General features: G+C 45.0%; 2 protein-coding genes across 2 annotated transcripts; both read left to right on the top strand.

The window, feature by feature from the left end:
• The first annotated feature begins 254 nt into the window (after positions 1–254).
• On the top strand, positions 255–23,138 carry LOC124287684. The gene is made up of 4 exons (XM_046724190.1): positions 255–351; positions 2,297–6,168; positions 12,339–12,343; positions 23,111–23,138. The coding sequence occupies exon 2, from the start codon at positions 2,377–2,379 to the stop codon at positions 6,115–6,117; it is 3,741 nt and encodes a 1,246-aa protein (XP_046580146.1). The 5' UTR covers positions 255–351; positions 2,297–2,376; the 3' UTR covers positions 6,118–6,168; positions 12,339–12,343; positions 23,111–23,138.
• On the top strand, positions 11,560–26,598 carry LOC124287666 (EGF-like domain-containing protein 2). Its single transcript, XM_046724168.1, has 10 exons — positions 11,560–11,642; positions 15,136–15,214; positions 16,121–16,246; positions 21,138–21,269; positions 21,908–22,098; positions 22,448–22,590; positions 23,412–23,560; positions 25,073–25,166; positions 25,695–25,863; positions 26,560–26,598. The coding sequence occupies exons 2-10, from the start codon at positions 15,166–15,168 to the stop codon at positions 26,596–26,598; spliced, it is 1,092 nt and encodes a 363-aa protein (XP_046580124.1). The 5' UTR covers positions 11,560–11,642; positions 15,136–15,165.

The raw sequence follows: 26,598 nt of genomic DNA, 5'->3' as shown, positions 1-26,598 counted from the left end.
AAAACAAAACAAAACAAAACAAAACAAACAAACGACAATAAAAATCAAAACAAACAAAACAATCAATAAACAAACCAAAAAACATAAACGAAAAAAACACCAGTACCAGTGCCACTTCCAGACGATGCGCTACACACGTTTCTTTGCACGGGCCCCAGTTCAATCAGATATTCCCTACTGATATACTGTATGACGTCATACAATACGTATGACGTCATACAATACGTATGACGTCATTTAGGAACTTGTAATGTTTCAACACTTGAAACATGGTGGTCATTGCAAGATACGAAGACGTTACAAGAGATAATAAGGAATACGCTCACTTGTGAAATGTGGCAAACTAACTCTGTAAGTATATTATTAAAAGCAAATGTTTCCAGGAATTTTTATAATTAACGTCAACAAACCAGTAGCGTATCACCACAGGGCAACAAACAAGACTCACATCATATTTGCTCTCGGATGTAATGAGACAACAAGGAGGCCTAAATCGAGTAAATCTAGAGATACCAAGAGCGAGATTTGATTTGTAGGGCTGTAATACATTTCCTGGATATACGCAATAAAGCAACAAATATTTTGTCGGGTGCACGTGGATTTTGTTTGGTACATGTACTTCCATTCTGTTTCCATCCAACTGACATTCAAAATATTCATTGTGGGAATACATGGGTGTATATATATTTGCTACTGTTAGTGTGATATTAAGAAAACGAACTAACTGATAATGATATTCATGCATTACCTATTCAATTTGATATTCATTACTGAGCGTGACTGTATAAATATTGAGACCAAAAATATTCTACAAATACACATAAAACATTAACGGTTAGAAGTTAGTTCGTTGTGTAACTCCGTAGTCAGCAGTATTCCAGCTATATGGCGGAAGTCTGTGAATAATCGAATCTGGACCAGACAATCCAGTGATCAACTGACATCTGTCAAAGTAATGGGGAACCGATGACATGTGTCAGCCAGGTCAGCGAGCCTGACCACCCGATCCCGTTAGTCGCTTCTAACGACAAGCATAGGTTGCTGAAGACAAATTCTAACCCTGATTTTCACGAATAGACATTAAAATGCAGATAGCATAGTGTATGACAGATATATTTAAATGACAGCGATAAGTAACCCGTGGAGGTAGTTCATAATCAGATTAGCAAAGATACTGATCTTCGCATCATGACAGATGAAGAAAAACTTACCCTTAATTGCGGAAGTATGATATATTGAACGCCTGCTACATTTTGAAGCTGTGGTTCATATTTGAAATATTTATTAGAAATAACATATTAACAGCCACAGTAGAATAAGCTTGGAGTATATGGACCAACAACTGAGTGTGTTGAACAATTTAATCATGTAGACATTTACACCCTTTGTTTTACACGTGATCTTTGTTGGCCCTATGAAGATTTTGCTGCTTGCAAATGTTAAACGAACATAAACTAAACACTTTGTATTCCGTGTAATTGAAAATACCTAGAACTGTTAAATGAACTATGTCTATTTAACCACCACCCATGTTTTTATACCCTTGTTAAAGGTAATCTGTTGCTGTGTAAGTATGTGTAAAATAGATTGGTACATTGACGACTATACGTTTGTGAATGAATTTGCAACCACATTATTCCTGTCATGTTAGTAATATTGGAAATATTAAGATAACTATCAACAGTTTTTATTTCGTTACCTCGCTGACAATTTATCTAAAATATCTGACAGGTGTTATTCACGCGTACAGATTATCGATTGATCACCAGTTGCTTGTCGACAGTTTAAATTTTTGCCAATTGGTGTGAATTGCCACGTTTAAATTTTGGTCCTGATTACATTTTGGTGACCCCAAAAAAGATGATAAGTCATCTTATACATTGTACAGATTCTGGAACTTAAATGTCCAATCAAAACTGGAAAGCGTCTATTTCACACCTGTGTCAAGGTCTGGGTTGTTTGAATACACTTTTCGGACCACGCCTTGCAGTGTAATTACATTATACAAGCTCGCATTGAAAATTAAATGTTCAACATCTTTGCGAAATTTTAGTTTGACTCAAATCTCACTTTTCGCGCAACATTCACCTTTCAACACGCACGCACGCACACGCACACACACGCACACACACACGCCCATTATGATATGCTATGGTTATATTTTCAGAGGGGCGGTGGGATAGCCTAATGGTTAAAGCGTCCGCTCGTCACGCTGAACACAATATGTGAAGCCCATTCCTGGTGTCCGTGATATTGCTGGAACTCACTATAACTCACTCACTCACTGTATTTTCAGAAACACTTGGAAACAGAAAGAGCAGCGGAAGGATTGAACCTGTTGCCTAGACGAAATACCAACAGAAGTATCACAACATAATGAGTGACAGCCGTAACAACGTTACCCACACCTACACATGTGCCCATGCCGTTGACGACGACGTCATGGTTCGCAACGACGTCACAGATGGAGGAGGAGTGCGACTTTCACCAACTCACTGCAGTCGCTATGTCAGCTTTAGCTCCACTCAGCACCACACCATGTCAGGTGACACGACCTCTCTGGCACCACCAGTTGGGACAATGTCTTCCCCTGATTCATCTCACTTGCATTCCTATGGTCCTAGCAGTAGGTCGGGCACCCAAAAGCCAAATATCTTGAGAAAAACATCTCGAAGACGGGAGGTCAGTACAAGTAGTCATGGTAACAGTGCTAATCCCACTCCGAGTCTTAAAGAAAAACGTTTATCAAAAGGCTGCCCAAACAAACGTTTGAAGAAGGCCGTCAGCAACATTTGTGGTCAGCAAAGACAATCTGTTACTGGCAGTGTTTGTGCAGACAACCTCGTGAATTCATTGACAGAAGCTTGTAGTTTACCTGTCGTAAATAAGCACGTGTCCGATTTTCCACAAGATATCAATAACAGCATTGGAACTGTCCTCCCATTTTACCACCTTGACAAACATCATCACAGATATAATGGTTCTGTTTCGCTGGAAGCTGAGACACCATCACAGCCTGCAATGAGTTCTGTATTCACGCTCAAGCCTCATACAACCAGACCAATGAATACTAGTAAATCACTTGTAAAAGCATCGCCTACAGAACACTCAGTTCTACCTCCTGCGACTGCTAGTCCATCTACGAAGGGTCCAACACAACTCAAAGGCAATACCTATTTAGAGAGAGTCAAAGGAAACACAATGCTTTCTCGATGCCTGCCTGTTCAGATTTGTCATACAATTTCCATACAAAGGAGTGCCACCAGTAAGGGCACAGGTGACACGGGCGTTGAGGATGATAAAGACACCTCGGGCGCTGGGCTGCAAAGTCCACAATCTCTGAAGACCCTACGGACCATGACTGACAGACGAGTTTCATCTTTGCCCGATAATGTCATAAAATCTGAACCTAATATTTCACAAGCATGCGATGCTACGCCTGTAGACCTGAAAGAATCTAACAATGGCAGATCCGTCTTGTCACAGAATCAAGATAATGGCTCTGAGGTAAACTCAGTGTGTCACTTTGGACAAAGAGGTTCCAAGAGAGGGAGACCTAAGCCAAAGACAACCAAAGACACGGTTAATGCAGCACCTCAGCCTTCACCATCTCCGCAAATTTCAAAATCAGCAGCCACACATTCCAACAAAACTGACCCTTCAACTACATGCATACTGCCCACTGACGGTTCTATACCTTTTGACCCAACGGCTTATGCACTTTGCAACACTGGTCGGTCACCATTTGGATTTTACCACAATGACAAACTGTATTTGTATGTGCCTGATCCAGAAACTGGTGACGGTCAGTCTACTATTAAAGAAGGGGTACAGAAGGGGCTAGTAGCTATTCAACCAAAGTCGGTGAAAAGTCCTCTAAGTCTGCAGGCTGACCAGCTGATGGGTACATCAGAGAAGCTGGTTAACCGCATTAAGGATAGCTCTGACACCATTCCAATTGTCATCATGAGACCGAAAAGAAAAGCTGAAGTACCTCCGAGAAATGAAGCGCAAAGAGGTAAGGGGACTGTAGCTGGGGCGACGATACACAGACAAAAGACCGGTTGCTATTCTTCATCTACGAAATCTGAAGAAAATACTGGTAGAAAATCATCGACCTCCCATTCTGTTAAAGACAACGCAACCAAGTCTGCTAGAAGTGCAGAGTCTGTGAATGGTCATGGTTTCAGTGACATTATTTGTAGTATAAGTCGTATGCATGCACAGCGCAAGGACAACACAAAAGCCACAAGTTCACAGGGGGTCCAGATGAAGGACTGTTACATTGACATGGGAACCAGGAAGTCATTACCCGACACTCTGGATCTCCAAACACAACATGACACAACGTCATGCAAAGAACTAAATAAAGGCCACAATTCTTCATCTCAGGTGACAAAAGTTCACATCAAACCTACCTGTTTGCCAAAATCCAAAGTTAAAGTTACCAGTTCTGAAAAAAGTCCAAAGTCGGGAAAAGGTGGAAAACTTATGATCAAGCAGGAACCAGATCAGCTTCAAGGAAAAATAGATGATAACAGGATGGCATCCTTGATATCACAGTATCACAACAGAGGCAACAAACAATCTGAAGACGGTATGAAACAGCCTTTTAAAGTCATTCTGCAAACACCTAAAGCAGTTGTTGTACCAAATGAATGCCCTCGTAAAATCAATTCACCAAAACAGCTTGTTGAGCTGGAGTGCACTGAAGCACCATACAACATTAAGGACTTTTCACTTACTAAAGTGCATCAGTGCACGGGATCAACAGGCATCTCTGTAATCCGGAGAAAACTGACAAAGACATCAGGTTGTATATCTGACCATTCCCAAACCAATACTCACAGAGATAACAAGCTCCTAAAAAGTAGTGGAGAGAAATCAAACAACATGACTGGCAGGAACTTGAGGGCAGCAGAACCAAATATGTACTATTCAAATGGCAGGTTAAATACCAAGTCAAAGATTAATTCGAATCCAATAACAACAGGTCTTGGATCGATTGGGTTGCAGAGAAATGTGAAGTTAGAATCTAAGACAACATCAAATACACTGGGGTGCTGGTTTCAGGATATTGGCCAGCTATTCTATGCTGCCGGGGCACAGATTAACGTAACGGATCCCTTCACAACATCACAGAGGACAACTATTTTCACAATTTGCTTCACGACTCAGGACTCCTTCCTAAAAATTGAACATGATGTACCATCCAGCCTTCCTGCTTATCTTTCATACTCGGACGACCACGTCGTCACCACGATCTTCACAGGCCACATGTGTTCCGGGTTCTTCCTCGTGACGCCAACAGGCATGGTCAAGGATGACCCCAAAAGACCCCATCTGTACACAGAGTCGGCACTCCTGGAACCCTACTCTTCCAAACATCCGCTTCCTGCGCATTCAGTATGCCTGGTCCTTGGGCCGCTGGAAGAGGACTGGAAAATATCACTTCAGCTTGCAAATAGTCTGCCAAAGAGGACCTCTGTAGATAAATTGGTGGAACACTTCATTGGCGAAGAGGATTGCAGGTGCCTCTCCACATCACACAGTATGGAACAGATCGGAATCAGCGATTCTTACAAGAGACGTCCGTTGTCAAGTGTTCAGTACAAGAAACACCGGGACCACATTGAGGTGTTGAGCTGTAAATGCAGGGAGTGTAATCCTCTCAGCAGGTGGCGGAGGGGAAAGAAGGCAATCTCTGCACCGCCTCTTAGCAGCGGTGATGAGGACAGTTTGTTGAACACTACAGGTGATGAGGATAAAGGCTTCTTGAATACTTCCCAGCCTCATGTCAAGGAGGCTGGTCTCCTAGATGATGGCTTCAATCGGCCAGGATGCTGGGACCCTTATTTACCAGTTAAAACCGAATATCTAGGTGAGACCTTTTCTATGGTATCTCCTGTAAGGCTCGGCTGTACGACCAACCATGCCAACATAAAGCAGATGAAGATGGTCGAGGCTACCCTCAAACAAACAGCAGGCGGTCAGCAGATTGAAGTGGTTAACTCTGTTGTGATACCAAACCGGAAACCAAAGCAGAAAGAGGGGAAGATGGTTGTGAAAATGGGATTTCCCTGTAGACGGACCTGTGATCATCCAGTTCGGCAGTAGCAGCACATGAAATAGACTGGCCAAATTGCATTACGCTGGATACACAAGTACACAAAGCGATCGTAGCGCTACGACTGTCGTAAGTCTATGTTAAAGTATGGGAGTTACGCTCACCTTAGCGCTACGATAGCTTTGTGAAACGGGGCATTGGACTGTAACACTGTGTAACGTCACACCACAAGCTTTGATGAAATGCTTACAATTATTCCAATTAAATATATTTCAAGTACTTCTTTTCTTATATATTGTATAAGGTGGAATGGAAGTTGCCAATGCCTCCTCCAGTGAAGAAACACTCAGCAAGTCCAACCTGTTACTTTTGTTGGAAAACAATGTGAGACTAACCTTGATGTCTTACTCGACCAATAATACCAGTCAAGTGATGTCTTATACATCCCACATCCTTATCGAAAGTAGTCAGATGAAACATACGGTATATATTTGGGGTTACGGTTCCTTATTAAAATACAGATTCTAGTATTTGGGGATTTGAGTCCCATACGCGAACCCGGGCTCTTGTAAGGCACTTAATCGCCAGCCTACAAAGTCAGCGATCTAACCCACTCAGCCTTCGCAACTTCCTGTAAACTGGAAATCTGACAAATGACAGTCTAGATCGGCCAACGTGCTCATTTTTAGTGGCTGAGTGGGTAAGATAGCAGACTTTGTCTACTGGCGATTAGGTGAATCACTTTGAGGGAATGGGATTCAACTATCAAAAGTACTAGAATCTATACTTAAGTTGAAGTGTAATTCCAAATATAACGTATATGACATGACAATAATTCTGTCCGTATAGGATTTACCTCAGGTTGCAATATACTTGTCTAATACATCGGTTCCATTTTGTCAAAATAATTCTGTTTAAAGTGAGAGGAACGATATCTGTCTCTTGGAACAATACTGTATGTCTCAGATGGGAATAATACTGGTTGTCTCACATTTGAATAAAAATTCTGGTTACAACATTTCTGTGTTATCTTATCACTGATTTGATTCTATTTTGCTCGATTTGAAACTCGTGGCGATCCAATTGTGGAATTCCAGCTAAACCTGCAAGACGAAAATAGCCAGGGCGGCCAGTTGCTGCCTCGACTGTAGACGGATACTATGTTTGGTTTAAATGTTTGGTATGAATGTCATCTGTGGGAGGACTTCATCTTGTTTCACAGGCCATGTAAGATATTCGTTTCGGTTAAACTCCTACATTTGATAACAGTTCGTAAGAATTTGCCTGTATAAGTTTTTGGAACCACGCATGCGCAATGTGTGTATCTAGCCATGTGGTTATGCCGCGGAAGTTGAATACAGTTGAGAGGAGCTCACTATCGTGTCATGTTGTTAATCCACGCCAGCGCAATACAAAACAGGCCATTTAGCAGGGTGCCCAGATTTATTTTGCAAACTTTCAGTGCCATTGTGGCGACTATAAACTTTCCGATTCTCTCAATGCGAATCGAACCATTAAAATTCAAATCCGATGTCGTGTTCTCCATATGACTAATTCTAACCCGGATCTTCAAAGGGAGAACTTTGTGATCTCACACTGTGTCTGCACTGGATCTGAAATGATTTTGATCGAATTAGTGTTGTAATGTCATGACATATTGTAACGTTCAGTTTGAGGGAAAAAATGTGTAGCTGTAGAGGGTTGCATTGTTAATAAGTATTAGTTAGTAGCACTATTCTCATGCACAACACCAATGAAGTGAGTCCAGAGTGAGTGAGTGACTTTAGTTCTAAGCCACTTTTAGGAAAATCCAGCAATATCACAGAGGGGACACGAGAAATGGGCTTCAGACATTGTACCCATGCGGGCAGTACGCCAGAAATAGGCTTATAACACAACACACATAACCAATAACCATAAACAGTGGTATTCTTTTGTCGATATTTACTTGATTTCGTGTTTGATATATACTGAGTCAAAAAAGAAACTTCACATTCTTTCTTCACTATAAAAGAACAAGAGATAGTAAGATGGTTAAATTGTTATTATTTCATTGCTGAGATCTGTGTGATGTACTCGATACACTGACAGTGCCATAATCAGTTCCATTAAGCTACACCGCCGTTCCAAAACATGGGTATACAGAATGTCAAGTCACAAGAATAAAAATGCGAAATTTCTCAGTTCAATATCGTGTATGGCCGCCCCGCGCATTCACCACTGCCAAACACCGTCGCCTCATCGACTGCCTGATGTTTGTGAACACGTGGTTGGGGATTCTGCGCCATTGATCTTGCAAGGCAGCGCCAAGTTCCTGCAATTTCTGAGGTTGGTTCCTAAGACCACGAAGCCTTCTCCCAAGTGCATCCCAAACGTGCTCTATTGGATTAAGGTCAGGGGACCTCGATGGCCAGTCCATGACGTTGATTCCAGCGTTTTGAGGGAAATTTCGTGTCAACATCGCGGTATGCGGCCGAGCATTATCATGCTGGAACTGTAGACCTGGGCCATGAGCCGCCATGAAAGGAACGAGTTCAGGGGTGAGCACCTGGTCGCGGTAAGCAGCAGCTGTGAGGTTTCCACGGATGACCAGAAGTCGGGAACGGTTGTTCCCACAGAAAGCACCCCACACCATGCAACTTCCGCCCCCGAATCTGTCGACTTCCTGTACACAACATTGGGCATACCGTTCACGACGTCGTCTCCAGACTCTATGCCTGCCGTCCGCGAATCTGAGGGTAAACCTGGATTCATCGCTAAAGACGACTCGATTCCAGCCTCTCTGGGTCCATCGGAGGTGACGTTGGGCCCACAGCAGACGTTGACGTTGATGAAACGGCGTCAATATTGGCCCACGATATGGACGTCGAGAATGGAGATTGGCAGCCCGCAACCGATTTCGAATGGTCTGTGAGGACAGTCGACCTCTAAACATCTCAGCCCTGGTTCGTGTAGCCGGCAGAAATCTGTCGCGTTGGTGACGTAGGACGATTTGACGGTCTTCTGCTCGTGACGTCACACGTGGACGACCCGACCTTGGGCGATCAGAAGTGGTGCCAGTTTGTTGTAGACGACCTCGCAAGTCATACACAGTACGACGGCTGCATCCTATTGCTCTTGCGACGTCAATAACTGATCTTCCCGCTTGCAACATGCCAACGGCACGTTCACGTTGCACATTTGACAATCGTGGCATTTCAAGTACCGTTAGAACTGTGGTTTAAAAGGGTTTTTTCACTTCTTGAGGCCAATGCAAACACGTGCATATGAAGAAAACTCCGATGCGAAGATCACGTGATCTACTGCACGTGCAAAACCTGATTTGGCACTAACGTCATTTGCACGACGAATGGATGGGTTTGAGTGGGTTTTTCTAACGTTTTTCTAGAGTCGAAAGAAAATGTACATAGATGTATCATCAGAGAAAAATTATTCATTATTTTTCAAATTACATTTTGTGAAGTTATTTTGTGACTCAGTATATTAAGTTCAAGACTTACGTGTTAACTAACATTGAAAACTCTCAACATCGCGGGGCTTCACAATGACCATGTGTGTGGCTATGATTGGTGACTGAGAGGCGCTTAGCGCCCTCGATGACCCAGCAAAAGGCTGACGTCACAGGGTATTGTTACTCCAGTGAGTTGGGCAACAAAGTTTCACAAAATACGTCATATGATATTGTAACGGGTTTGTGGTGCTGAATATTTAATTCGAAAAATGGGCCGTTTTCAAAACATACCCAAATTAACGAGCAAAATAATGCAAAAAATAGATTAGCTACTTATTATATCTGTATTGTTCTGTCAATATAACTCCTTGGTAATTAAGATAGATATATTTTTGATGTAAACTTGCCCTTTAAAAACTTTGTGTAACCTCTAAAGGTGACATATGAGTAAATTATCTATGAACGACCAACAACTAAAATTGAAATCGATCCTGTTTTACAGTGACAAGAAATCACTGCATATTAAATAAACAACAGTACACATGTTTCCCACAGTCTGCTGATGATTCCATATTAATAAATACCTGATTTCTATGGCGCGAGACGTTGTGACCCCCAAAAGTCAGAAACGGTATAATATACCCGGAGCACACCCGTAATAGCTCTACCTAAGAATGACTCACTCTATTAACCCGAGCTAGGTTCTTTGTGTTTGTAACAATATACATTCACCATGTATTGCGTGATTTCCAAATCAAGTTTTCAATATTTTTTTACTATTTTCATATTTCACTTTCATAATAACATTACGTTAAGGATATTAACATTTTAACGAAAAATATACATGTGCTCAATGGATATAATCCGGGTGTGTCTATTATTCACATGGTGTATAATTCATGCATGTAAATTTTGCTCTTTATTATAACATAATATAATTGCACTTCTTCCGGTGAATTACGTTTTCTTACATACTGAATATAATTCCAAAATGTATGATTTAATTTTTGATTAAGTTGTGACCACAATGATCTCAATTACACTTATAGTGATTGTAACGATGCGACAGAGCTGTCGTTACCTTATTTCTCAGGCCCTGGGGGCATGAACATGTTTGTAGTGTAGACTGTGCTGTCGTCATCCTTACACCTTGAGAGACGCTGAATTATTCATATAATGCCACTCATAGGGTACATTCACTGAGTGTTTGGTGGAGAATGGTTCTCTAGGGTCCTGCAAGGGCAGACTAAATGGAGTTCGTTGAAGGGCAGGGGTGTAGTTAATAAATGAATTCACTTATCCACCGCTATCTGATATTTCACATCTCATGGGTGCATGTAGTTTGTTTGCTTGTTGTTCAACGCCGCACTCAGCAATACTCCAGCTATATGGCGTCGGTCTTTGAATAATCGAGTAGGGACCAGACAATCCAGTGAACAACATCATGAGCATCGATCTACGCAATTGGGATACGATGACATGTGTCAACCAAGTCAGCGAGCCTGACCACCCGATCCTGTTAGACACCTCTTACGACCAGCATGTAACATAGCTTGATTATTGCTGATGCGGCGATAAACAACAGTCACTCAGTGAACCAATGTCATCAGCATCCGGACCATATAATTGGGGGACGTCACACATGCATGTCACACAGTATATGCACATTGGTCCCGACATTAACAGTAGAATTACATTGCCAGAAGGGATCTAGCGAAATTAGGTTAAACCATCTTCAAAGAGAATTAGGTCTATCTTTGGCATATATTGAAATTTTGATCATCTACCAACCTTGGTTCACATGAAAAAGTAACGCCTCTATTGGCGTAAGAATGTTGTACAACTCCATGAGGGTGTACCGTAAGGCCATGGTCCGCTGAGCGTGCAGGAAGGGGTGGGGGGTGGGGGGGAGAGTGGGTTTAATGTATGCACCCACGTGACTCTAGTTATATCGTTGACCTTTTCTGACAAGCAATACAAATCGAACTACATGTATCCGTCACGTGACCTATATGGTAAATTGGTATAAAAGCAACAAATCTATTAATATATCTATTATTCCCGACACACATAAGAAGACGCACGTGTTAGTCCCAATAGCATAAGGGCGGGTAGTTTCCCATGGTAAGTATATTTGTCTATTTGTTATCCACAAGGTGTTATTAACTACTTGAGAGAAACTGATCGGTTTCATAACTGTAACTAAGTATGTGTATCACAAATTCCCTGTTTTTAAATTTAATGTTATGGCGTTTTCTAATTGTACATAATACTCTAATGATGAAATATGTACATAAAGAAACTCCTTTTAATTTTTAATTTTGAACTTAAAATGGACTTGCGTATATATGTGCAGATTTAATCTTGTCGCTCGATGGCTGAAATATGCCGATGCGACGTAAACATTTTTAACTCACTCGCAAGGAATTGAGTTGTTCACGAATGCATGCGTTGTTTTGAAATGCGTAATATCTATAAAATATTTAAGTCGGCGAAAGTCTACTTCTTTACACATTAACTCAGTATTGTACAGTGTACGACTGGCCTGCTCGGAGTCAACAATGTCTTCTCTGTTTTCTGCGAATATATGCGAGTCGTGCAAGTGGCAGAAACCTTATGTGTTATTTATCATGATTACACAATGCCATTTAGAAATTTGTACTTTACTAAGAAAGGGTAATCCAAAATATAACATAGGTTACATGTTATTAATCATTTCATAACGTAGTAATCCGCATAACTTCTGCGATAGGGGCGGTGGGGTAGCCTAGTGGTTAAAGCGTTCGCTCGTCACGCCGAAGACCCGGGTTCGAATCCCTACATGGGTACAATGTGTGAAGCCCATTTCTGGTGTCCCCTGCCGTGATGTAGCTGGAATATTGCTAAAAGCGGCATAAAACCAAACTCAGTCAGTCAGTCTGCGATATTTGGAAAAGTGGAACTGATTTCTGTTATGGCCCTCTCTCTTTCTTTTCGGAATATTCCTATGTATCATGTAAAGTGATGAAAAAACGCGAGTGATGAATGACATTCATTCCATGTTGCTGAAGGATTGTATCCAAGTCAAGGAATCGCGGCGTGGATTCGAATTAACACCACCTAAGGTACACAATTCCTCATACAGTATCACTGAAATGACTCTCCGAGGACGATCTGCATGGTTCTGACGGGCGTTCGGACACATCGAGGGTCAGCATGGGAACGAATCCTAAATCTGCATACCCTAGTATGCTCTTCAAAACAATAAACGCATTAGGTTTATAAATATTAATTATGTAGGCATATTTTACATAGATTGATTGATACAAGAATGAAATTAGCATAGTACAGTGTGGACACAATGGCATAACTGATGGTCGTGTGATTGGTTGATACAAGAATGAAATCCGGTCACAAGATATGTACGTCCACGAGGGGGAGGTCCGGTGAATACCTGGTGTGACCTCCGTCTGCTGTCATCACTGCATGCTCTACACCTCATGGGTACAGACCGATTAAGTCTGTGGATTCTGTCCTGTGTAATCGTCTACAATTTTCCTGCTCGGCGTTGGTCCGTTGTGTAGGTGTCTGTGGTGTATGTTGACAAAGACGTACACGTCTATCAACGTCATCCCACAGATGCTCCTTCGGGTTCAGATCCGGAGATGTTCATAATCGGAAGAAGGTGGGATTGATGAATCTGGTCTATGTACCATTTTGCTGTCAGATTGCTTTGGCGCAAAACGTTCATCATGCTGTCTACCATCTGGGCGTTGGAGAAAAAAATCGTGACCACTAAACCGGACTCCAGTATCTAAGAGTCCATGCCAGCTCTCAACACGGAGGATACAAATACCGGTCCTCTGGGTCTTATTCGGGTTCAGATCCGGAGATGTGGAAGGACATGATAAAACGCTGACCTTTGATTTAAGAGTGAGTTACGTTTTATGCCGCATTCAGCAATATTCCATCTATATGGCGGTGGTCTGTAAATAATTGATTCTGGACCAGACAATCTAGTTATCAATATCATGAGCATCGATCTACGCAATTGGGACACAATGTCAACCAAGTCAGCGAGCCTGACCACCCGATCCCATTAGTCGCCTCGTACGACAAGCATGGGTTACTGAAGACCCATTTTAACCTCTGATCTTCACGGGTCTTGAATTAAGCAGGAAGTCAAGAGTGACAACAGCTATGTCAGGTGATACTCGGAAGAAGGTGACGCTGATGAATCTCGAATATATACCAATTTGCTGTCAGACTGCTTCGATGCAAAGCGTTCATTTCGTTGTCTTCCCACTCGGCGTTGGAGAAGAAATCGTGACCACCAAATCGGACTCCAGTATCTAAGAGTCCATGCCAGGTCTCAACACGGATACAAATACCGGTCCTCTGGGTCTTATTCCAAACTCTCACAGGCGACACCTGATTGTTTCGTCAGATACTCTCTCCCCACCAAGGAATGAATGGTTCAAGCTAGGGCCGGTGGGATAGCCCAGCGGTTAAAGCGTTCGCTCGTCACACCGAAGACCCTGGTTCGATTCCCCATATGGTACTATGTTAGAAGCCCATTTCTAGTGTCCCCCGCCGTGAAGTTGCTGGAATATTGGTAAAAGCGGCGTAAAACCGAACTGACTCCCTCTTCACACCAACCACATGTGTCCAGCGGTGTCTGTGAATGTAGCTTTGCGATGACCCAGATTTAAGACCCGGATGGAGGTATATTATATGGGTATTGATATAGCGCTATAGTCCACCCCATTTACATGCATGCTCAAACCGCTTTGTTTTTCCCTCGATCATTGGATGTCAATCTCAACGGCACATCGTATTTTCAATCTGAACTCCCTGGGGATCATACAACTCGCGCAGCCACTGCCAAGTTAATCCTTACGAGGTACCCATTCACAGCTGGGTGGACTGGGACGCTTAGTCACAGTACTTTGTCCAAGTTTTACTGCACGTTGCTGTACCTGCAACTAGGTGTGTCCACGTATGCATGTGGCCACCATCTCGGTCATTTACCAACGGATATCGTGGGTTCTTTTAAATGCATGTGTGGCGAATCTCCCATTTCCACTCCTCGGATGATCTTGGGTCGAATTGAGGAGAGTATCCCGTTCCCATAAGCGAGATGGGGTGCTCTTGTGTACGTTGAAATGACGTACAGCTTCATCTTCAAGAAGTCCTGTGGCGATGTTGCGATTGTTACTGCAGATGACGTGTCACAGCCAGCTCGTGAATTCTGCTTTTCTCTTCCATGACATTTCGTGCTGTCTAATTATAATTGCTGCATAAAGCTACAAAAATTGAAACTGTTAGGTTTGAGAACTACACACCCTGGCAAGCATGTGACTGACGTACTTCAGTTAAAGATACTGAAGGTTTTATGAGTAAACAACATTAACATTTTCATTATCTCCTAACGTTTGTTGTTTGTCTTTGTTCTTGTTGTCGTGTGTGTCACAGAGTGTATTACAGCCTGTCGTCGCTTTGTTGTTTAAACTTATGACGTACGTTCTGCTCTTGATAAAAATTATATCTAAAGTATTTCACTATAAACTGATCATGCAGACATCCTTCTGATCATATCGAACGCTAATTAACGTTGTTGTGTTTTTTTCTATGCCAGTGTTAGTCTTGTTGACCCGACACCACCAGTATGAAGTTGAGCATCCCTGTCCTTGTCGTAGCAGTGCTGGTAGTATCCGGTAGGTGACGTCTCCACCGGACTCTGTGTTCTAATCGTGTGTGGTGACTAACGCCTTATGCTGTCACTGTTGTAGCAGAAAATAATAAAAAAATTCAAGTTTTCAATATCTTGAAATTACGATTAATGCCGCGTTGCTTCGAATATTTTCTCGTTGGTTCAATTATCTTTCAAACACTCGAAATTTGAAGTTTTTGAAAGAAACTTGAACCAAAGACTGACTGACTGACTGAGTTTAGTTTTACGCCGCTTTTAGCAATATTCCAGCAATATCACGGCGGGGGACACCAGAAATGGGCTTAACACATTCTGCCCATGTGGGGAATCGAACCCGGGTCTTCGGCGTGACGAGCCAACGCTTTAACCACTAGGCTACGCCACCGCCCCTTGAACCAAAGAGAAAAATACTAACGAGAAAACAATTGAAATAAGGTTGTCCTCCATGCTAGATGATTGGACCGTTTACAACATAACAGCCTGTTCACCTCCATGAGTTTCCATTTACACCAATGTACATTTGGTAGACATTATACATGCATTTACTTACGGTTAAAGGCATTAAAGAGTTGAGTACGAATTCATTTAAATGTATCATGGATGTTTTTTTGTTTGCAAACGAAGTTCAATTGATATAGTCATGTTAGGGTGGTGGCTTGAACCAGTCATTTGGTGGTGCTGTTTTAGATACGGTTTGTGAGAGGTTGACTTAGCAGTAAGTCGGAGAGGTTAGCATTTCCTGACGTTTGCAAATGTTCACTAACATCCACCTTTAATATGTATAGTTTTTTACCCAGCGGTTTATATAATTCCACCGCATATATTTAATGCTGCCAACGCAACTGATCGAAGCCGTGAAGAAGGTTCCAGATTGGGGTCATGTTTCTCATCTTTCCCTTTGTGTCCCCAGTGACTGCGGACTTCCACTGTGGTCGGAGTGACGGTTTGTGTCAAAACGGTGGTACCTGCGACCTTGCTACTGGAGCGTGTGCGTGCGCAGCCACCTACACAGGATACGACTGTAGCGCCCTTACAGGTAAGTTGTGTTACACCCTACCTGCCTGACATACACCGGGCCACCCACACGGGAGATGAGTGTAGTGCCGTCACAGGTAAGTTGTGTCACACATTACCTGGCTGACATACACCGGGCCACCCACACCGGAGATGAGTGTAGTGCCGTCACAGGTAAGTTGTGTTACACCCTACCTGGCTGACATACACCGGGCCACCCACACGGGAGATGAGTGTAGTGCCGTCACAGGTAAGTTGTGTTTCTCTCTACCTGGCTGACATACACCTGGCCACCCACACCGGAGATGAGTGTAGTGCCGTCACAGGTAAGTTGTGTTACACCCTACCTGGCTGACATACACCGGGCCACCCACACCGGAGATGAGTGTAGTGCCGTCACAGGTAAGTTGTGTTACACCCTACCTGGCTGACATACACCGGGCCACCCACACCGGAGATGAGTGTAGTGCCGTCACAGGTAAGTTGTGTTACACCCTACCTGGCTGACATACACCGGGCCACCCACACCGGAGATGAGTGTAGTGCCGTCACAGGTAAGTTGTGTTACACCCTACCTGGCTGACATACACCGGGCCACCCACACGGGAGATGAGTGTAGTGCCGTCACAGGTAAGTTGTGTCACACCCTACCTGGCTGACATACACCGGGCCACCCACACGGGAGATGAGTGTAGTGCCGTCACAGGTAAGTTGTGTTACACCCTACCTGGCTGACATACACCGGGCCACCCACACGGGAGATGAGTGTAGTGCCGTCACAGGTAAGTTGTGTTTCGCTCTACCTGGCTGACATACACCGGGCCACCCACACCGGAGATGAGTGTAGTGCCGTCACAGGTAAGTTGTGTTACACACCCTACCTGGCTGACATACACCGGGCCACCCACACCGGAGATGAGTGTAGTGCCGTCACAGGTAAGTTGTGTTACACCCTACCTGCCTGACATACACCGGGCCACCCACACGGGAGATGAGTGTAGCGCCGTCACAGGTAAGTTGTGTTACACCCTACCTGGCTGACATACACCGGGCCACCCACACGGGAGATGAGTGTAGTGCCGTCACAGGTAAGTTGTGTTACACCCTACCTGGCTGACATACACCGGGCCACCCACACGGGAGATGAGTGTAGCGCCGTCACAGGTAAGTTGTGTTACACCCTACCTGGCTGACATACACCGGGCCACCCACACCGGAGATGAGTGTAGTGCCGTCACAGGTAAGTTGTGTTACACCCTACCTGGCTGACATACACCGGGCCACCCACACACACGGGAGATGAGTGTAGTGCCGTCACAGGTAAGTTGTGTTACACCCTACCTGCCTGACATACACCGGGCCACCCACACCGGAGATGAGTGTAGTGCCGTCACAGGTAAGTTGTGTTACACCCTACCTGGCTGACATACACCGGGCCACCCACACGGGAGATGAGTGTAGCGCCGTCACAGGTAAGTTGTGTTTCACCCTACCTGGCTGACATACACCGGGCCACCCACACCGGAGATGAGTGTAGTGCCGTCACAGGTAAGTTGTGTTACTCTCTACCTGGCTGACATACACCTGGCAACCTACACCGGAGATGAGTGTAGTTCCGTCAAAGGTAACTTGTGTCACACCCTACCTGGCTGACATACACCGGGCCACCCACACGGGAGATGAGTGTAGCGCCGTTAGAGGTAAGTTGTGTTACACCCTACCTGGCTGACATACACCGGGCCACCCACACCGTAGATGAGTGTAGTGCCGTCACAGGTAAGTTGTGTTACACCCTACCTGGCTGACATACACCGGGCCACCCACACCGGATATGAGTGTAGTGCCGTCACAGGTAAGTTGTGTCACACCCTACCTGGCTGACATACACCGGGCCACCCACACCGGAGATGACTGTAGCGCCGTTAGAAGTAAGTTGTGTCACACCCTACCTGGCTGACATACACCGGGCCACCCACACCGGTGATGACTGTAGCGCCGTTAGAAGTAAGTTGTGTTACACCCTACCTGGCTGACATACACTGGGCCACCAACACCGTAGATGAGTGTACCTGGCTGACATACACCTGGCCACCCACACCGGAGATGAGTGTAGTGCCGTCACAGGTAAGTTGTGTTACGCCCTACCAGGCTGACATACACTGGGCCACCAACACGGGAGATGAGTGTAGTGCCGTCACAGGTAAGTTGTGTTACACCCTACCTGGCTGACATACACCGGGCCACCCACACCGGAGATGAGTGTAGTGCCGTCACAGGTAAGTTGTGTTACACCCTACCTGGCTGACATACACCTGGCCACCCACACCGGAGATGACTGTAGCGCCCTTACAGGTAAGTTGTGTTACACCCTACCTGCCTGACATACACCGGGCCACCCACACGGGATATGAGTGTAGCGCCCTTACAGGTAAGTTGTGTTACACCCTACCTGGCTGACATACACCGGGCCACCCACACCGGGAGATGAGTGTAGTGCCGTCGCAGGTAAGTTGTGTTACACCCTACCTGGCTGACATACACCGGGCCACCCACACCGGAGATGAGTGTAGTGCCGTCACAGGTAAGTTGCGCCCTCTTTACAGTTTCACCCTACCTGGCTGACATACACCTGGCCACCCACACACGGAGATGACTGAGGCAGTGCCGTCACAGGTAAGCTGTGTTACACCCTACCTGGCTGACATACACCGGCCACCCACACCGGAGATGAGTGTAGGTGCCGTCACAGGTAAGTTGTGTTACACCCTACCTGGCTGACATACACCGGGCCACCCACACCGGAGATGAGTGTAACGCCGTCACAGGTAAGTTGTGTTACACCCTACCTGGCTGACATACACCGGGCCACCCACACGGGAGATGAGTGTAGTGCCGTCACAGGTAAGTTGTGTTACACCCTACCTGGCTGACATACACCTGGCCACCCACACCGGAGATGAGTGTAGTGCCGTCACAGGTAAGTTGTGTTTCACCCTACCTGGCTGACATACACCGGGCCACCCACACGGAGAGATGAGTGTAGTGCCGTCCGGGCAGCATACACCGAAGTTGTGTTACACCCTACCTGGCTGACATACACCTGGCCACCCACACGGGAGATGAGTGTAGTGCCGTCACAGGTAAGTTGTGTTTCACCCTACCTGCTCTGACATACACCGGGCCACCCACACCGGAGATGAGTGTAGTTCCGTCACAGCTAAGTTGTGTTACACCCTACCTGGCTGACATACACCGGGCCACCCACACGGGAGATGAGTGTAGTGCCGTCACAGGTAAGTTGTGTTACACCCTACCTGGCTGACATACACCGGGCCACCCACACCGGAGATGAGTGTAGTGCCGTCACAGGTAAGTTGTGTTACACCCTACCTGGCTGACATACACCGGGCCACCCACACCGGAGATGACTGTAGCGCCCTTACAGGTAAGTTGTGTTACACCCTACCTGCCTGACATACACCGGGCCACCCACACGGGATATGAGTGTAGCGCCCTTAGAGGTAAGTTGTGTTACACCCTACCTGCCTGACATACACCTGGGCCACCACACCGGAGATGACTGTAGCGCGGTCACAGGTAAGTTGTGTTACACCCTACCTGGCTGACATACACCGGGCCACCCACACCGGAGATGAGTGTAGTGCCGTCACAGGTAAGTTGTGTTTCGCTCTACCTGGCTGACATAGACCGGGCCACCCACACCGGAGATGAGTGTAGTGCCGTCACAGGTAAGTTGTGTTACACCCTACCTGGCTGACAAACACCTGGCCACCCACACCGGAGATGACTGTAGCGCGGTTAGAAGTAAGTTGTGTTACACCCTACCTGGCTGACATACACCGGGCCACCCACACCGGAGATGAGTGTAGTGCCGTCACAGGTAAGTTGTGTTACACCCTACCTGGCTGACAAACACCGGGCCACCCACACCGGAGATGACTGTAGCGCCGTCACAGGTAAGTTGTGTTACACCCTACCAGGCTGACATACACCGGGCCACCCACACCGGAGATGACTGTAGCGCCGTCACAGGTAAGTTGTGTTACACCCTACCTGGCTGACAAACACCTGGCCACCCACACCGGAGATGACTGTAGCGCCGTTAGAAGTAAGTTGTGTTACACCCTACCAGGCTGACACAGACTTGGCCACCTACTCCGGGGATGACTAGTGTCGTTACAGGTAAGTTGTGTTACTCTCTACCTGGCTGAAACAGACCAAAATCACTTACACGCAATATGACTGAAGAGTTGTCATAGCAAGTTGCATTACGTCCTGGTTGAACTACACCAGGCCACCTCCAAAGGATGACTTTATCGAACTTACAGGTAACTTGTGTTACCCCAAACCTGGCTGAAAAACTCCTGGCCATCTCCTGTGGAGATCGCCGGCTGGTGTCGGGGCAGAATCCCTTCGGCTGGGTGCTCATTGGTTTACACGGCAATCAATGTATCTTCGCCAGCTGACTTCCTGGTATATGGTGGTTGAGTTTCTGGCACCGTCTCAACCATAAGAGTGAGTGAGTGAATGAGTTTAGTTTTAAGCCGTATTCAGCAGTATTCCAGCTATATGGCTGCGGTTTGTAAATAATCGAGTCATCAACAGCATGACCATCTATCAACGCAAATGGGATACGATGACATGTGTCAACCAAGTCAGCGAGCTTGACCACCCGATCCCGCTGGTCACCTCGTACGACAAGCATTGGTTAATGAAGATCAATTCTTACCCGGATCTTCAAGGATTCTCAACCATAAGAACACCATAATATATTTAGATTATAACTACTGTGTGCGTGCGTACGTGCGTGCGTGCGTGCGTGACCCCCGCGTGTACCATACGTGTAACATGCGACCGCTGTACATATGCTTGTATTTACCGTTCGTTTACAGCTGAGGTAGACCAAGGAAACTGTACCCCGACCTCTCCCTGTCAGAACGGGGGCACCTGTCACAGCGATGGAACATCATACACGTGCCTTTGTGAGGAGGAATACATTGGGGCTGACTGTACCACATTCCGCTGTATGTAAATTATTACGCCATAACGTGTTAGGATCAACCAGCAGCGACGGTACCCAAATCGAATTTTTAATAGAATATATGTTTTGACTAAGGTCTATGCCGCTGTATAATGAGGAGTTAAGACTGCTAATCATTTGTCAGTTTTACTATATAATAGGGAAATGGCTGCACAGTATATGAAATAAGGCCCGTCCGACTGCCAGAGACGGGCTAGATTTCTGACGGACGGTCTAAATTTACAACTAGCCAGCCCGATGTTCCAATGAGATCATATGTCTTATAATTTGTCGTCATAACAGAATGATACGGAATTTGAGTGAGTGAGTTTAGTCTTAGGCCGTTTTTAGCAATATTACAGCAATATCACGACGGGGACACCAGAAATGGGCTCACACTGGGGAATCGAACCCAGTTCTTCGAACGCTTAAACCTCTGGGCTACCCCAGTGCCCCCTACTCAATTTGAACCTATTCTTGTACTTGTGTAATAAGGAGGTCCACATCTTTGGTGTGCTGTCTGACAAGGATCACATCTGTCTTACAAGTTGGTTGCTGCTTTATCGGTAACAGTACCAGCCATACCTGCATAGAACTTAGAACGTACATAGAACTTACATAGAACATCGATGCCTTTCCCAGATAAAGTGACGTGCAGCCCCGACTCCATGGCCCTTGACATCACGCCGTTTGTACCCAGCTTCTCCGGGTCCATCTTTGTGGAGGGGAACCAGGGGAAAGCAGCTTGTACCTTCACAGACAACGGCGGTGTCCAGCAGATCAACATCAACGACACCGACGCTGACTGCGGCAATGCTGGGTATGACAACGCTGTAAGTATAGTCAGCCACAACCATTCCACTTTTCTCCACGAGAGTTAGTGAGCTTAGTTTTACGCCGCTTTTAGCAATATTCCAGCAATATCACGGCGGGAGACACATCAGAATTCTTCACGAATGCTTATGTATTATGCATTAACTTTGTTTAGGGTACAGGGTATATACAGAAACGTTCTTTGGGAACATACCTGAAGTACCCGTGCCGACAACGACCCTTTCTGCGTTAGCCATAACGGTTCTTCTTTCTTCCGGGCAATGCTGCATGAACGAGTGGTGGAAGTGGGTTCTAAGGATGTGTGATAATAATAACAATGATCAAAATCAATCTACCTATCTTCAACAGACAGGAACCACGACTCGATGTTTCTACGTACTCTTCAACTCTAATACATTCACGTCACGTGACCAGAGGATTTGCGCTGTCTGTGGAGCTGGTGACACTATTAACAAGACCGTCGGTGCCGTCAATGTAACTGTCATAGACGGGTGCGTACTATTAACTGTGTAGTAACTAACCTTCCCAAAAATACTTTGCATAATACTTCATCGACCAGGTATACAGGTATCGGTAAATATAAATTCAAAAGGTATACGTAAGTATAACCAGCATCGACCATCTTTTGAAATTGTTTCCAGTGGGCTTGCATGGTGAAGTAGTGACGATAGTTATGTGAATGGATCACTGAAATTCCGCGATGACACCAGGTTTTCTGGAAATAGTTAAACAGATCCTGCTCTATCGGTAGCACGTGCCACTCACACGACGACATAAGAAAGTGTGTAGTTTTTGCACTGCATTCAGGAATGCTCCTTCTTCGATTTCTATATACATTGTATACAAGAAATGTTCTGCTCGCAACACAAACAGATTATGCATAAAATAACAGTAACCACTTTGTTGATGAAGACAGGGAGGAGCAGTAGCCCTAAACGTTCGTTAGAAATACTGTCCTTAACAATGTAACACATGTTAAATTTGGGTTTACACTGTCTCAGTAAAGTACAGGGCCCGTTTCACAAAGCGATCGTAGCGCTACGACTGTCGTAAGTCTATGTTAAAGTATGGGAGTTACGATCACCTTAGTGCTACAACTGTCGTAAGTCTATGTTAAAGCATGGGAGTTACGCTCACCTAAGTGCTACGATCGCTTAGTGAAATGGGGCCCAGATTCTAGTACTTTTGCTGTGTTGAGTCTCATCCGGGATTGCCCTTAACAAGTTTGGTGTCTGCATATATGTTCGTATGAGTAATTTGGTTTGTTCTAAATATGTGGAGCTGGTTAAATTTTTCGGTTGTCTCCCTGTAGTGACCTTGACAGTCGCACTCTTGGAAACACCCCCCTGGACACGGACGTGGCCATGGCGCTGTACGTGAACGGCTCCCTCATCACCTCCCCGCTTCAGCTTGGTGACCTCGTCATCGTCAACATCTCACTCACAGAGGGAGGACTTAAACGTAAGTGAGTGAGTGAGTGACTTAAAATTTAACGTCACATCGGCAATATTTCAGCCATATCGTGACGACTTAAACGTAAGTTTGATTTTGTTACGATGACATGCACTAGCATGCATGCAGTTGTTTGTTTGTTGTTTAACGCCGCACTCAGCAATATTCCAGCTGTATGGCCACGGTCTGTAAATAATCGAGTCCAGGACCAGACAGTCCAGTGATCAACAGCATGAGCATCAATCTACGCAATTGGGATACGATGGCACGTGCCAGTCAGCTAGCCTGACCAACCGATCGTTAGTCGCCTCTTACGACAAGCATGGGTTGCTGAAGAACAATTCTAACCCGGATCTTCACGGGTCTATATGAAAGCAAATCAGTGTAGGTCAGTGGATGCTGCTTGGTGCAGTAAGACCTCATCCTGCAGTATTTCCACCATAGGCAGCATCCGCAAAAAACATACAGTGAGTGAGGTTAGTTTTACGCCGCCGTTGGCAATATTCCAGCAATATCACGGTGGGAGACTCCGGAAATTGGTTTCACATACCCGGGTCTTTGGCGTAACGAGCGAACGCTTTATCCACTAGGCTACCACACCGCCCTTTGAACCATTCAGACTATGATTGATAATGTGAGCAATGACATCGATGACACCTGATCGTTTGTGGTCGCCTGTAACAAAGAGCATATATTGCTGGGGCGCACTTTTAACTCGCATTCCCAGTAAGGATGCCAGTCAGAACAAAACAAAGCTGGTATGAGCAGTTATTCACTCCAGAACAGGGACCCATCCACAAAGCCTAGCCTTACACGTTCGACGTTCGTAAGCCAGTGATATAGTATAGAGTTACGATAGGTCGTAACGTTACGAACGCTTTGTGAATCGGGACCCTGATCTTCAGCAACCTATTTTTGTCGTAAAAGGCGACATGCGGGATCGGGTGGTCGGTAGGTTAATACATGTCATCGTATCCCAATTGCGTCAATCACTGGATTGTCTGGTCCAGTCTCGACTCTTTACACACTGCTGTAATGTAGCTGAAAAATTGCAGAGCACGGCGTTAAACACCATTCACACACAACAAAATCCATCCACTGTACGATCCCAGCGACCACGCAATAGAGCCGATCAAGAGAAGCGTGTGTACGGGGAAATTCTTCCTTGCCGGACATGACTCCGGGTGCAGTATCTTCTTGAGATGTGTCAGATACGTTCGCTGATGCATTCGGCACCACTCGTACCTTTCCGTAACCTCGTTATTCGGCTTGTTGAGTGGGTCACGAACGTCGTTGATGGTCATATTCAGCTGTCATTCAAGCTAATCCATGCCAATTGTAAAGGACATGTTATATGTTTTACCTTCTCAAAGCATACCAGTGACCAAACGTTCGAATCCATCCTAATAACGTTATATAACAGCAGTTTGGCCAGGAACGTGGTTGTTCGATTCCTTGCTGATATTTATATTGAATGTATATCTACGTATATAATGATTCAAAACTGAATTTGTCTTCCAGGCTTTGAAAGCATCCGAGTAGAACGCTGTGTGGCCACAAATACTATGGCGGAAACTGACGCAAACCACAAGAATGCCAAGTTCATAGACGGAAGGTATGTTCCGGATCCTCTGTTTTCCGTGTTCTGCAGCACCCTGTTAATCCGGACGGTGTCATTTTTAGCCAAAATCCGGATTATCTTGATTGCTGAAATGGTGTCTTGATTGAATAGTTATCAATGGCCTTAGCTTTGTAAACGAAATTAAATGACAACACTGTTGATGGATACAAGATAAATGAATTTTAATTTACAAATGAAGAAATTGAAAATATACTGTTCTTTTTGAGGCGAAACCATTGACAGTTCTTGTTTATCTGTCTACGTGGGGAAACCATTGACGTGATCGTGACAGTGCCACAATGGGTCCCCAATGGTCAAGAGTTTGGGCTTTTTTTTCTGTCAGCACGCATGACGATGGTTAAAACTGTTTTCGACAGTCTTGATGACATAATTAGATCCACAGTTTAGACCTCAGTTTTGGATCATTTGATACGTGATATATTCTGAGCGGAGTTAAACTCGACTTACTGACTAAAACATAACGGCGCTTGAGCGACTAAAAATGCCGTGTTTCGTCCACAGCTGCAAATCAACCGAACTCGGTCTGCTGATGGTGGACGTCATGAACGGTACAGTAACCGGAGGACCAGAAGTCACCTACGGATTCTCGGCATTCAAATTCATCTTCGGTAATTCCGTCGACATCACGTGTGTTGTGAAAACCTGCCAGATAGCATCAGCATGCGCCCCGGTACGTTCCCTGTGTCTCGTGACGTCAGTGAGTGAGTGAGTGAGTTAGTTTAGTTTTACGCCGCTTTTAGCAACATTCCAGACACTAGAACTGAGGTTCGCGCATTGTACCCATGTGGGGAATCGAACCCGGTACTTCAGCGTGACGAGCGAACGCTCAACAACTAGGCTACTCCACCGCCCCCTGTGACGTCAGAATGTAATGGTAACTTCAGATTGGTAGCCTTGTGGCTAAAGCTCGGCAGGAATAAAACACAGGCTCGATTCTCCATCTGGATGCAATGTAACACAAAGATCATGTTGTCCCCAGTCGTATAGTTTTGGAGTATTGCTTCAAGCGTCGAGCGGCGTAAAGCCATATTCACTCACCCTGATTAAATCACCAGTTTCTTCGTTTTTGTCCTTGAAGCGCTTAACACGCCGCATGAATGAACCTTAAATTTAACGTACTGTGTACATTTTATGACCGCTTGCTTCAATGTTCTTCTCTACTTTTCTATCCAATCAATATACTATATATGTAAGTGAAGAGAAGAACTGTTCGAATATGTGAGGTACATTTAATGTGAGTTTAAACTTAAACGAAAAGAAGTGTTTTCAATAACAATATCAGATGGCGACTACCTTCAAAGCGACTACCATTCATAAGTTCATTTATCTTGTTTTGATTAAAATGTCTGCATTTGATATATTACAGCTAAACTCCACATATACGGCCGACGAAATGTTTGGATAA

The sequence above is a fragment of the Haliotis rubra genome, unplaced genomic scaffold, assembly GCF_003918875.1.
Source record: "Haliotis rubra isolate DU_JTF1 unplaced genomic scaffold, ASM391887v1 Scf404, whole genome shotgun sequence".
Classification (NCBI taxonomy): Eukaryota; Metazoa; Mollusca; class Gastropoda; order Lepetellida; family Haliotidae; genus Haliotis; species Haliotis rubra.
The sequence above is the reverse complement of the archived record's forward strand: the minus strand, read 5'-3'. Positions and strand labels throughout refer to the sequence as shown.